The sequence below is a fragment of the Staurois parvus genome, unplaced genomic scaffold (assembly GCF_062004578.1).
Source record: "Staurois parvus isolate SC_StPar_1 unplaced genomic scaffold, SC_StPar_1.0 ptg000165l, whole genome shotgun sequence".
In the NCBI taxonomy this organism is placed as follows: Eukaryota; Metazoa; Chordata; class Amphibia; order Anura; family Ranidae; genus Staurois; species Staurois parvus.
In genome coordinates, this window is record NW_028317961.1 from 13,867,035 (window position 1) to 13,880,992 (window position 13,958).

The following is a 13,958-nucleotide window of genomic DNA, read 5'->3' on the forward strand; positions in this document are numbered from 1 at the left end:
ATTTAAAACCTTTGAGATTGACATCACCTGGTCTTCCCAGACGATGATTGAGAACAATCCATGACACTGGCAGGACTCAGCTTTGCAAAGGGGGCAGTGCATGCTATAAATTCTGCAGGGTGCCCAAACTTTTGCAGACGCCATATTTTTGTTTTCTGTTATTTTGAAAGTGTAAATGATGGAAATAAAATCTAACTTTTGTTGACATATTATAAGAATGTCTAATCTGTAATTTGATGCCTTTTGGAGATTTTTCCATCTTTCCTTGGCTTCTTTATGCACATTAATACAAATTTTTAGCTGGGGTGCCCAAACTTTTGATCCCCACTGTATATACTCTCACCCAGGGGCGGACTGGCCATTTGAGCACTCAGGCAATGCCTGAGGGCCCGGGGTTAGTAGGGGGCCCCAGGAAATGCCCCTGGTACCTTTTTTATAGGCTTTTTTGGCTGTGCTTTGAGTGTGGGCAAGCACATGATCCCCTATTGCCCGGGGGCCTCATGAGTTGTCAGTCCGCCCCTGCTCTCACCTCCTGTATTTGACCTATAAGATCAAATAGCTCTTTTCCCTTTAACCAGGGTTGGTATAGCCTCCTGCACTCTCCAGCCTCCAGTCCCTGATGTACAGTTGTGACCAAAATTATTCAACCCCCACTGAAATTGAGTGTTTTGGCCAGTTTGACATTGCTTTTGATCATTCAGTCATCTTGCTTACATTTACATTAAAGAGGCACTTGTAGGTCAGACAAATATAACATAACAGTTATAATGAAATAACCACAAATGTCTTTTCTGTGCTCACAGCATTATCAGTTTTATTCAACCCCCAAGTGACATTCAATCTTAGTACTTAGTACAGCATCCTTTTACAGTTATAACAGCTTTTAAACGTGAAGCATAGCTTGACACAAGTGTCTTGCAGCGATCTACGGGTATCTTCGCCCATTCTTCATGGGCAAAGGCCTCCAGTTCAGTCACATTCTTAGGCTTGCGCACTGCAACTGCTTTCTTTAAGTCCCACCAGAGGTTCTCAATCGGATTTAAGTCTGGTGACTGCGATGGCCACTCCAAAATGTTCCAGCCTTTCCTCTGCAACCATGCTCTAGTGGACTTGGAGGTATGCTTGGGATCATTGTCCTGTTGAAAGGTCCAACGTCTCCCAAGCCTCAGGTGTGTGACGGACTGCATCACGTTTCCATCCAATATCTCCTGGTACTGAAGAGAATTCATGGTACCTTGCACACGCTGAAGCTTCCCTGTACCTGCAGAAGCAAAACAGCCCCAAAGCATGATTGACCCTCCACCATGCTTCACAGTAGGCAAGGTGTTCTTTTCATCATAGGCCTTGTTCTTCCTCCTCCAAACATAGCGTTGATCCATGGGCCCAAACAGTTCTAATTTTGTTTCATCAGTCCACAGAACACTATCCCACAACTTTTGTGGTTTGTCCACATGGCTTTTGGCATACTGCAGTCGACTCTTCTTATTCTTTGGAGACAGCAAGGGGGTACGCCTGGGAGTTCTGGCACGGAGGCCTTCATTACGCAGTGTGCGTCTTATTGTCTGGGCTGAAACTTCTGTACCCACATCTGACAAATCTTTTCTCAGTTCCTCAGCAGTCACACGGGGACTTCTCTCCACTCTACGCTTCAGGTAGCGCACAGCAGTCGAAGTCAGCATCTTCTTTCTGCCACGACCAGGTAGCGTTTCAACAGTGCCCTTTGCCTTGAATTTGCGAATGATGCTTCCTAAGGTGTCTCTTGGTATGTTTAACATCTTTGCAATCTTCTTATAGCCATTGCCCTTCCTGTGAAGAGAAATCACCTCTTCTCTTGTCTTCCTGGACCATTCTCTTGCCTTCACCATGTTTGTAACCACACCAGTAAATGTCTAGAAGGAGCTGAGTATCACAGTCATTTTAAAGCTGCCTAATTGGTGCTTATTATGCTTGATTGCTGCTCGGTGACATCCACAGGTGTTTTCAATACCTGATGGAAAGCACCTGTATGAACCTCTGTTCTTCAGAGTGGTAGTCTTTAAGGGGTTGAATAATTGTGGCAATGAAGAAACCACATAAGAACCATTTACTACTGTATTACATAAACAATTGATGTCATTTTAGTTGCATTTGGGTAGTTACAACGTCCTTGTAGGATTTGATTCTGAATACAATTCCAAATGTACACTATAGTCCCTAAACCCCTTTACAGCATTGGGGGTTGAATAATTTTGGTCACAACTGTAATTCAATTCATTCCCATCCTCTTAATTCATACACAATATTTCCTCGAAATTTCAGAAATAATATACCATCAGAGTAAACATTTCCCACCAGTATTTAACAAAAATTATATTGCACTCACATTAAAAAGTGCCCAACTGGAGCACCACAGTAAACAGCCTTCTGTTCCCTTAAGTGATCAGGTTCCCTGGTCACTCACAAAATGGTGGCTCGTGGACTTCCGGGTGTGCGGCTTAATGCTATCAGATTGCCCTGCACTTTACATCACTACCACGAGACTTCATCAGGGGATGCCTGATGTGATCTGTGTACCAATCAGTCTAGTACTGCCACAACAGGAATGCACTTCTTGCATGTGGCTCAGACTACTATTGTGATGTTGAGACTCCCCCGCAGCCCTTAGAATGTAATCTAACATCTTTTTAACTGGGCTGATCATGGGACCATTGTAACTGGCTATCTCTCCAGGCCTTGCTTCTTTTAATAAAGAGTTGTCAGTTCAACAGCTTGCTCTGTGAGTAATGCTTTTAGATACATCACAGTGCATTTAACCACCAGTGTTTGAAATCACAGGCACTGAAGAGTGCTTGGGAAGGCATTCAATGCTGATGACTCCCTGTGACCAACACAGCATTGAACAAGTATGCAGATTAACACCCCGGTCGTACTTGCGACTTGCAAATCGTATGCCAAGTCGCACCCTATTGTCCGCAATTACAGCCATCAAATCGGTGTGGTTCCGACTTGGTTGGAGCCGCACCAATTTCTAAAGTAGTACATGTACTACTTTTAGTGCAATTTGCATAGACATCTGTGTCAGATATCTTGCAAATCGCACATCAAATCAGCATGTCCCCCGTCTTTGAAATTGTGCGACTTCACTGTGAGTCGCACGATTTCAAAGTCGGGCTTGATGTGACCGGGGTGTTAGAGTTCTGACATTAGTCTGATTTCATTTGCTGTATGTTGGTTCTAATTCACTTACTAATAATATAGAAGTCAGAAGATCAGCATGACAACTAGAGTTTTCTGAAGCAGGTCAGCAATGACAGCCTCAGGTTTCCTTTAACTATACCATCTGTAATAATCAGAACTTCAACTCCTAAATTGTTATAATATTGCAGCCTTACCTGTGAGGGATTTCATTTTTTATCATTGTTTTTTTGTATTCTCCCCATTTGTGAGAGCAGATTGTAAAGCCATCCTATGTTCTAACTGAGCTCAGTACTAATAATAGACACTCAAAACATTGTCTTATAAAAAAGGCATTGTCAGGGTTGCATGAAATTAAACAACGGGCCCATTCACAGCACAGTGTTTATGTGCACTGAGGATGTGTATCATAGTGCTCTCTTGTGTGAGCTGCAATGTGTTTTTTTTTAGGGATGCACCGATACCTGTTTTTTTACTGGCGAGTACAAGTACTTGTGCTCAAGTACTCGCTGATACCAACTACTGATACCTTTGTGGTGCAATTTGAGCTCATACATAATGAATGGGCTCAAATCGCACTGAAAACAATCACATGTGATTTGAACAGGAATGTGGTGCAATTGTTGTCCGAATCACATGTGGTTTCCCAAACCGCTCCTGTGTGAACCCAGGCTGAAGTCAGTATAACAAGCCTGGGTTCACATAGAAGCGGTGGGGGAGACACTGCATGTGATTGAGACAGCAATCATATCACATTCCTGTTCAAATCACATGTGATTCTTTGCAGTGAGATTTGAGCCCATTCATTTTGCATGGGCTCAAACTGCACCGCAAAGGTATCGGTTTTAGGTATTGGAGCATTTGCTCCAGTACAAGTACTCTTCCAAATGCTTATTATCAGCACCAATACCAGAATCGGATTCATTCATATCAGATTCCTATAAATGTTCATTCCTGACTGGTTTCCTTTTAAATCTGCAAAGTTTTTTGTATTTATTTGTTTTATTAGACATCTTATGGCAAATGTGTAATGAGTCAATCTCTTTTTTTGTCTCGTAGTCTTCTGATTATGAACTCCGACAATATGAACCTGCAAAGTGGGTGAACACTGAGGTGTCGTCAGTGAAAGAATGGGACAGCGCAGTGAGCACAGGCTTCATGCGTCTCTTCAGCTATATTCAAGGAAACAATGAAAAAAGTAACTACCCTCCAATCCATACATTATTAATGCACTAATTAGGAAGAGAAAAAATTGCTAATTGAATATGCTGAGTTAATTACTTAAGGACCTTGTACAGTATGCATGTGTCCTGGATGCTTGTATGAGTTCATTGATTCCCCCTTGTTGAGTGCACTCCAACACTCCACCCCAACGAGATCTACATTGTCAGCTTTACAGTTGCACTTCTGGTCTGTAAACTAAAGCAGATTACATGTTCTGTGAACTGATAGTGTGGCAAAAAAATGTTAAGTGAAAGTAATACTGTTTTTGTGTTTGTACTTTTTTTTCCTAATGTTTGTTTCATGATTAACCCCAAATCCAATCTTTCCTTCCTCCTCTTCTGCTATTCATTGTTTATTATTCTTTTTAATATTGCAAAGAAGTCCTATTATATATTCTGTAAAGTGAGATGTACCAGCTACATAATTTAAGCGGTGTGAGACAGGTCACTCATTAAAATTTCAACCTTGTATCTACAGTATTACTGTTTTAAAACTATAATTTTCAGAAAAAGAAAATGTTTTTTCTTTTTTTGAGGGGAGTTTAAACTATTTGAAAATTAATTAAACAAAGAAAATTCTACCTATAGAAAGTTTTTTTGTAAAAAAAAAATGTTTTGCTATCCGGTACCATACATATTGTGGTTAGAAACAAATGTGTATACACATCTAGAATCTGTGTCTATATATTTATGGAAAATAAATAATTAATGGAGTAGAATTAGTTTATTCATTGTAAAAAAAAAGACTGCACATCTTTTTGAATTCTTCTTAGAGTTCTTTGCACACTATCTGGCACCACCATCTGTCCTATGTTGTCAGCAGTTGTGGTGTTTCTGATAGTACACCCCTTTCACATTTGACTGCTAACATATTTATCGGGACACAGATAAGAAAAATTCAGAGGTTGGCTTTTTAGTGAAACTAGCCATAGCTGCTTCTACAGTATATGGTAGGACAGTGTAAGAGAGCAGCAGTTATCAGTAGCAGCGCTAGATGGCAGCGTTGTGTTCTACAGTGCCCTCCCTGATAATGTGCTGTGTAGGATTTCTTCATTTACTGTCTCTCACTTCTTTTTTTTTTTCATTTGTTTATGTCTCACACTTCTTAACATTAAAAGTGTTTTGATGGTGTATATCACATTTTAAGTTATCTTTTATGGAGAACCGTAAAATTTACAGCTCTTTATTTTACGCAGAAATGAATGTTGACATGACTGCCCCTGTGACCACCTACATACAGCCGGGAGAAGGGCCAGCATGTGAATCCACAATCACTGTTTCATTTTATATCCCATCTGAGCACCAGAATGATCCACCCAAACCTTCAGAAAGTAATATATTTATTACAGAAAGGCCAGAGATTACAGTCTATGTCAGGTAAACATACTTGATTATTTTTTGATAACTTTAATAATGTAGACCAGTGGTCTCCAAACTGCGGCCCGGGATCTGGATGTCTCCCTTTACTTGCTTTCCGGCCCCTGAGCCACTTTTCGCCCCACTGTCAGCAACAATGTAGCATAGTTCCTGCCCTTGACACCTACAATAGGGCATTGTTTCTCTCACTGACACCAAGGATGGGGCAGTATTCCTCTCACTGACACCAACACTGGGGCACTATTCCTCCCCCTAATACTGAAAAGAGAACACTGTTTATTCCCACTGACACCAAGACATTTTCTACTTCCAGTGGCCACAGTCCGGCCCTCCTAAAGTTTGAAGGACAGTAAATTGGCCCTTTGTTTAGAAAGTTTACATAATTTGTTTAACAGGAGTAGTAGGTGTTGTACCATGTTAGCTAATGCAGAAAGTTTGGAGTTTTAGTGATATGCTTTATTGGCTGATTTAAAATGGTACCAAACACGAAACATTTTTAACCTTAACACATGCTCTGCATTAAGGTAAAAATGCCCCACTACCTTTCCTATTGCACTCTGTCCCTAAACACCTATCTGGCTCTATGTTATCATTCTGGCGCTTTCTGTGGCTCTAGCACTGCACCCCTCACTTCCTACTTGCTCAGGCAAGCTCCTCTGAGGAGGGAGCGGAGGCGTGGCTTACTGTAGCAGAGTGTCTATATTCTCAAACAGCTTGCCTTGGGACCCAACGGCTGCACACTTGCATGGGTGCCTCCTAAGCACATAGCTTGCTACAGGAGGCAGCTGGGGAAAGAAGGAGCTGACAGTGCCACAAGGGATTGCCAGAGGAGGGAGAAAGCGACCTTTCTGTGCATTATCGAGGCTTTAATATCACTTTATGTTTGTAAAGATGCAAACATTTGCAATAACTACATGCACATCTGAAATATGGTTCAGAAATCCACAGATTTATACACAAAGGTATAAGGAGGAGCAAAAACATACTGTGCTCAGCATAAATGAGTACACCCCAACAGATTTGTCAGAAAACCTTTACTTTTCTTTCAGAATCAACATTTTCTATGGGACACTATACTGAAAAATGCTACAAAAAATGTGGTCCATTGATTGGAAACAAGATTTGCTCATTTGCACATACAAAAAAGTATTTTTCATAACAAATTCATTCAAGACCATGTTGCAAAATTGAATACACCCCAATGAAAGATACATTTTAGATAACAAAATTCTAATTAACAAGAATTCAACTACAGGTGAGTCTAATTATTCATTAAACAGGTGTGCAGCAGGCAGTTGCTTATAAAAGGGCGTTACTTAACAAAGTAAACCCCTTCTCATTTCATGCTGTCAGCAATGGCACCACATGGAAGAGAAATGTCACAAGGCCTGAGAAAAAAAATCATTTCTTTGCACAAGAAATGTTAAGGCTACAAGAAGATCAGAAATGCTTTAGTTATCAGTCAGAATACTGTAGCAAAAGGGATACAAAAATTTAACAAAGATGGAACTGCAACCATCTCAGAGGCGTCCAGGCTGTCCATGGGAGTTTTTTTTTTTTTTTTTTTTTAATTTAAATATTTATTAAATTTTTCATAGCAATACAAATACCCAAAAAGGGGAAATACTTCTCATACAGATAAACATTTATAACATTTCTCCCTTTCCCCCGCTAAAAACTCTTTTCTTTCCCATCCCACCACCCCCCCATCCCACCCCCCGTCCCCCTCCCCCCCCTCTGCAGACTCTGGCCCATTCTAGTCTCTCGAGGCTTAATGATTTTTTGCTAACATCCTAGTTTATATTTCCCTATATTTCTCTTTCAATCCTGCTCTTTCCCACTTTTCCCATCTCCTGTAATAGACTCTCATCCTATCTTCCTGCATATGGTATGATCTTTCCATTCTACCTATCTGGTTCACTCTTTTTATCCAGTCCTCCTCCCTCGGAACCTCAGATTTCCGCCAAAACTTGGGTATCAGCCCTTTCGCCGCATTCAAGAAATACCATATACCTGAGTCTTTATATTTATTTACCGATGTCTCCACATTGTGTAGGAGGCACGTCGTTGGGTCTAGCCCTATGTCGATTTCAGTTATTTCTTCAATCAATTTGACTATTCTCTTCCAAAAAATCTGAATTCTTGGACATTCCCACCATATGTGAAACACCGTGCCTATCTCTCCACATCCTCTCCAACACATATTTGAGTTTTCCCCATTCATCTTGTGCTCTACACTCGGAGTAATGTGCCATCGTGTCACACACTTATAATTAATCTCAACCTCTCTCATACTAACATTATCGTGTATCAATCTAAACATTTTTCTCTGTTTATCCTCATCAAACCCAACTCCCATATCCCTTTCCCATTTAGTTATAAAAATTAACTTTGTGTTTGTGTCTAATTCTGTGAGTATTCTGTACACTTTTGATATACCGTGCTTCCCATCCCTTCGTGTCTCCAACAACCTTTCAAACATGTTCCACTCCTGTTTTAATCTCAGGGGTTTCGGTAGATTTCCAATAAAACATTTCAATTGATGATATTTCCACTCATCTATTCTAATAAAAATGTCTCCCTTCTTCTCTATTAAATCTTTAAGTGATCTCAATTCCCCCTCCACCAAAACGTCTCTCAGTTGGGTATCCTCCTTTCTAAACCATCTCCCTGATATCTTATTCTTTCCCGGGGGAAAGAACTCAGTGTTTGTGAGAGGCATTAATATAGAGTTAAATTCCCATTTCATATTTTTGTGTAAATTGTCCCATATCCTTAAAACATTTAAAGTGTAGATACTTGTGCTTTCTTTAATTCCTCTAAACTGTGGTGGAACCCATATCACCTGACTCAATCTGATGCCACTAAGATCATTTTCTATTGTTGCCCAACTTTTCCCCTTATGGTTAAATGTCCAGTCATATATTCTTGCTAAAACCACTGCCTTGTAGTATCTCTTGACATCTGGTAGAGCCAATCCCCCTTTCTCTTTAGTCCTACTCAATGTTTCATATGCAATTCTAGGTTTTTTATTCTTCCATATGTATCTTGTTAACATTTTTTTCATTATCTTAAAGAAGGCCTCTGGAATTTTAATTGGTACCATTTGAAATCTATACAGTATTTTAGGCATAATTACCATTTTAACTAGGTTTATACGTCCTATCCAGGATGGGTTTCCTCCTTCTAGTCTTTTTAAATCTTCCCTGATCTCGTTTATCAAAGAGATATAGTTTAGTCTATACAGATGCTTATATGAGGCAGTGAGTTTTATTCCTAGGTATTTTATCTCCTTTTCTCTCCATATAAAGGGGAATTCTTTTTGTAATTTTTCTTTTTCATTCTTTGATATATTAATATTCAGGATCTCTGTTTTCGTTGGATTAATTTTTAGATTTGATATTTCACCGTACTCCTTCAGGATCTTCATTATATTTGGGAGAGTTATTCGGGGATTCCCCACATAGAACAATAAGTCGTCCGCAAAGGCCGCTACTCTATGTTCTATGGTTTCTATCTGAATTCCCTTCACTGATCCACTGTTCCTTATTGTTGACAACAGAGGTTCGAGTGACAACACATATAGTAAAGGGGACAGTGGGCAGCCCTGTCTTGTACCATTAGTCATTCCAATGGGTTCTGATCTCTCCCCATTTACCGTGATAATTGCAGTGGGCTCTCTATAAAGTTTACTTATCCATTCACGCATTCTATCCCCTATCCCCAGCACTTTTAAGTTGTCCATCATAAAGCCCCAGTCCACTCTATCAAATGCCTTCTCTGCATCAATTGACAAGAGCACCACCGGGGCTTTCCCTTTTCTACTTTTCTGAATAAGCATCAGGGTTCTCAAGCCGTTATCTCTACCTTCTCTCCCTGGAACAAAGCCCACCTGGTCTCCATGGATCCATTCAGGCATTAGATCTTTCAACCTGTTTGCTAACACCTTTGCATACAGTTTAGTATCTGTGTTCAATAATGAGATAGGTCTATAGCTGGAGCACTGAGATGGATCTTTTCCCTCCTTGTGAATAAGTACCACATGGGCCTGTAGGGATTCTCTCCTCACCTCCATCCCACCTCCCAGAGCATTCATATATTTCTCCAACTTGGGTAGCAGTACTTCACTAAATTTCTTATAGTACCTAACTGTATAGCCATCCGGGCCTGGGCTTTTTCCCCCCCCTGTGCTTCTTAACGCTGTTTTAATTTCTTCCTGGGAAATTTCTGCGTCTAAGGAGTTCAACTGTACTTCACTTAGTTTTGGTAATCCCGCATTTTTTAAGTATATCATCTTTTTTTCATTACTTCCCTCTTGAGCTTCTTTTATCGGAGCATGGGGACTAATATTATATAACTTTTTGTAATACTCCGTAAACACTTTAATAATCTCTTTAGTTGAGTGGACCAACTCCCCCTTTGAACTTTTTATCTTTTCTATATAGTTCCTATTTTTCTTTTTATTCAAAGCTCTCATTAGATATCTTCCTGGCCTGTCTCCCCATCTATATCTCTCGTTCAAAACCCTGTTGTATACTCTTCTCTTCTCCTCATCCATCAACCTCTCAAGCTCATCTTTCTTGTCCAATAACTTCTGTCTCGTATCTTTTGTTATTTTCTTCTTATGGACCTGCTCCAAGTCCAATATTTCTTTTAAAAGCCCACTGACCCTCTCTCTTCTTTCCTTTTTTTTCCTTGCTCCTGCCGCAATCAAGATTCCTCTTATAAATACCTTGTGGCTTTCCCAGATTGTAGCGATCGACACTTCCTCTGTCTCGTTCTCCCTAAAGTATACCTTAATCTCTTTCTCGATTTTCTGAGCTAAATCCTCATCCAGAAGAAGAGCCTCATTCAACCTCCATCCCAATCCTCCAGTCCACCTGCTTCCCCATCCCATTTTCATTACAACCGGGGCATGATCCGAGAACGTCCTCGTCTCTATGTCAATTTTAACCAGGTGGTCTATAAGTTGATGGTCTATTAAGATGTAATCCAATCTCGAGTATATCTCATGTGCATTAGAGAAGAAGGTATAGTCTCTGTCTTTCATATGCATTATTCTCCAGATGTCCACCAGTTGATATTCATGCATCACTTTTTTCAAGGCTCTCAGAGACCTACTCCCCTCTCTTTGCACGGAAGAGGTATTATCCTTTTGTGGGTCCATACAGAAATTTAGATCTCCTGCTACTATCAAGCGCCCCTTTTTAAACTCCATTAATTTTCTCAACAGACCCTTCATATACGTCTCCGGGTTTTTATTAGGGCAGTATATATTGGCTAAAGTACACTCAATCCCCTGAAGTCTACCTTTTAAGAATAAAAACCTCCCCTCCGGGTCGGTTCTTCTATCCTCCAGCTCAAATCTCATATTCTTTGCTAAGCCTATTGCAACCCCTTTTGCTCTTTTAATTGGAGAATCTGCATAATACCATGTTGGAAAATATTTGGATTTCAATTTCACATTTGCCTCTATCTCAAAATGCGTCTCCTGCAAAAACACCACTGACGCAGCCCTATGATGTAACTCATTAAACAACCTAAATCTCTTCCCTGGACAACTCAGCCCATTCACATTATAGGTTATAAACTGTATATCTTCCATCTTTCCCAATTAACGCCATCTCTCTTCCAGATTGCCTCTTCCTCTTTATCCCATCTGTCATGCAGAGTGTTAACCCAATACCTCCTCCCCTCCCTCCCCCAGCCAACTCCCCTCCCCTCCTCCCACCCTCCTTTTCTCCCAACCCACCCCCCTCCCTCCCCCCCTCCAACCCCCTCCCCCCCCCCTCTTTTTAGGCCTAACATTTGCCTACTAATCATTTATGGATTACAAAGTCCACTTTTGATTTATTCCTTGGGCTAAGATTCCGTCCATGGACGACTTTCCCCTTATCTAACCTCCCCATTACCCCCCAAGCCCCTCCCATATTTATCATAGGCACCGAAAAGAATAACGAGGGTGATAGGGGGGGAACAGAAAAAGATAATGGAAACCTATTTCTCTTCCTCCATCCCTCTCCCCCTATCCCCTGCCCTCCATCTCCTCCCACCCACATATTGCCAGTCCTCTTTTCTCTTCATTCTATTTTCCCATTGTTCTTCTTCCCAACCAGGGATTTCCATTCTTTGGATTTTTAAACTATCACAGAAATTTTTCAAATCTTCTGGAAACCTGAGGTATGCTGTAGTCCCATTTTTCCATCCTATTAGGCACTCGGGAGTCCCCCATCTATATTGCACATTTTGTTCTTTCAACCTTTCCAATAGGGGTCTCAAAATTCTCCTTCTCCACAGAGTCTCTGGAGCCAGATCCGCATATACAGTCATGGCCGAAATTGTTGGCACCCTTGATATTTCTCCAGGAAATCATGTATTTCTCACGAAACGTATTGCATTAACACATGTTTTGCTATACACATGTTTATTCCCTTTGTGTGTATTGGGACAAAACAAAAAAAGGGAGGAAAGAAAGCAAATTCGACATAATGTCACACAAACCTCCAAAAATGGGCTGGACAAAAGTATTGGCACCCTTTCACAACTGCGGATAAATAAGAATGTTACAAGCATGTGATGCTCCTGTAAACTCACCTGGGGCAAGTAACAGGTGTGGGCAATATAGAAATCACACCTGAAAGCAGATAAAAAGGAGAGACGTTCACTTAACCTTTGCATTGTGTGTCTGTCTGTGCCACACTAAGCATGGACAACAGAAAGAGGAGACGAGAACTGTCTGAGGACCTGAGAACCAAAATTGTGGCAAAATATCAACAATCTCAAGGTTACAAGTCCATCTCCAGAGAACTAGATTTGCCTTTGTCCACAGTGCGCAACATTATCAAGAAGTTTGCAACCCATGGCACTGTAGCTAATCTCCCTGGTCGTGGACGGATGAGGAAAATTGATGAAAGATTGCAACGCAGAATAGTCCGGATGGTGGATAAGCAGCCCCAAACATGTTCCAAAGACATTCAAGCTGTCCTGCAGGCTCAGGGAGCATCAGTGTCAGCGCGAACTATCCGTCGACATTTAAATGAAATGAAACGCTATGGCAGGAGACCCAGGAGGACCCCACTGCTGACACAGAGACATAAAAAAGCAAGACTACAGTTTGCCAAAATGTACTTGAGTAAGCCAAAAGCCTTCTGGGAAAACGTCTTGTGGACAGATGAGACCAAGATAGAGCTTTTCGGTAAAGCACATCATTCTACTGTTTACCGAAAACGGAATGAGGCCTACAAAGAACAAAACACAGTACCTACGGTAAAATATGGTGGAGGTTCAATGATGTTTTGGGGTTGTTTTGCTGCCTCTGGCACTGGGTGCCTTGACTGTGTGCAAGGCATCATGAAATCTGAGGATTACCAAAGGATTTTGGGTCGCACTGTAGGGCCCAGTGTCAGAAAGCTGGGTTTGCGTCCAAGATCCTGGGTCTTCCAGCAGGACAATGACCCCAAACATACGTCAAAAAGCACTCAGAAATGGATGGCAAAGAAGCGCTGGAGAGTTCTGAAGTGGCCAGCAATGAGCCCAGATCTAAATCCCATTGAACACCTGTGGAGAGATCTTAAAATTGCTGTTGGGAAAAGGTGTCCTTCCAATAAGAGAGACCTGGAGCTGTTTGCAAAGGAAGAGTGGTCCAAAATTCCGGGTGAGAGGTGTCAGAAGCTTATTGATGGTTATAGGAAGCGACTGATTTCAGTTATGTTTTCCAAAGGGTGTGCAACCAAATATTAAGTTAAGGGTGCCAATACTTTTGTCCAGCCCATTTTTGGGGTTTTGTGTGACATTATGTCATATTTGCTTTTCTGCCTCTGTTTTATATTTGTTCCAATACATACAAAGGGAATAAACATGTGTATAGCAAAACATGTGTTAATGCAATACCTTTTTTGTGTGAAATACTTGATTTTCAGGAAAAATATCAAGGGTGCCAACAATTTCGGCCATGACTGTATCTGTATATCTCCTCCTTCATACTTAATTACTGATTTTCCCTTGGACTTCTTCCAGATTTTTTCTTTATCCCGAAGTTCATAGAATTTAGCTATTATATCTCTCGGCCTTTCTTCCCCCAGGTTTCTCAGAGATTTTCCTTTTCTAAAGGTTCCTTCTATTTTAGACCCTTCCATTTCTGAGCTGTCTGTTATAGTGTTAAATATTTTACAAACCACCTCTTGC

The 13,958-nt window shown here is 40.9% G+C and overlaps 1 protein-coding gene across 3 annotated transcripts in view; it reads left to right on the plus strand.

Moving 5' to 3' along the window:
- HEBP2 (heme binding protein 2) overlaps positions 1-13,958 on the plus strand; it is a 36,635-nt gene that overhangs the window by 9,851 nt on the left and 12,826 nt on the right. For all 3 annotated transcript variants that reach the window (XM_089676232.1, XM_089676233.1, XM_089676231.1), the window contains exons 3-4: positions 4,234-4,372; positions 5,594-5,774. In XM_089676232.1, the coding sequence (XP_089532358.1) occupies positions 4,234-4,372; positions 5,594-5,774 (320 nt within the window). The remainder of the gene's footprint in view (positions 1-4,233; positions 4,373-5,593; positions 5,775-13,958) is intronic.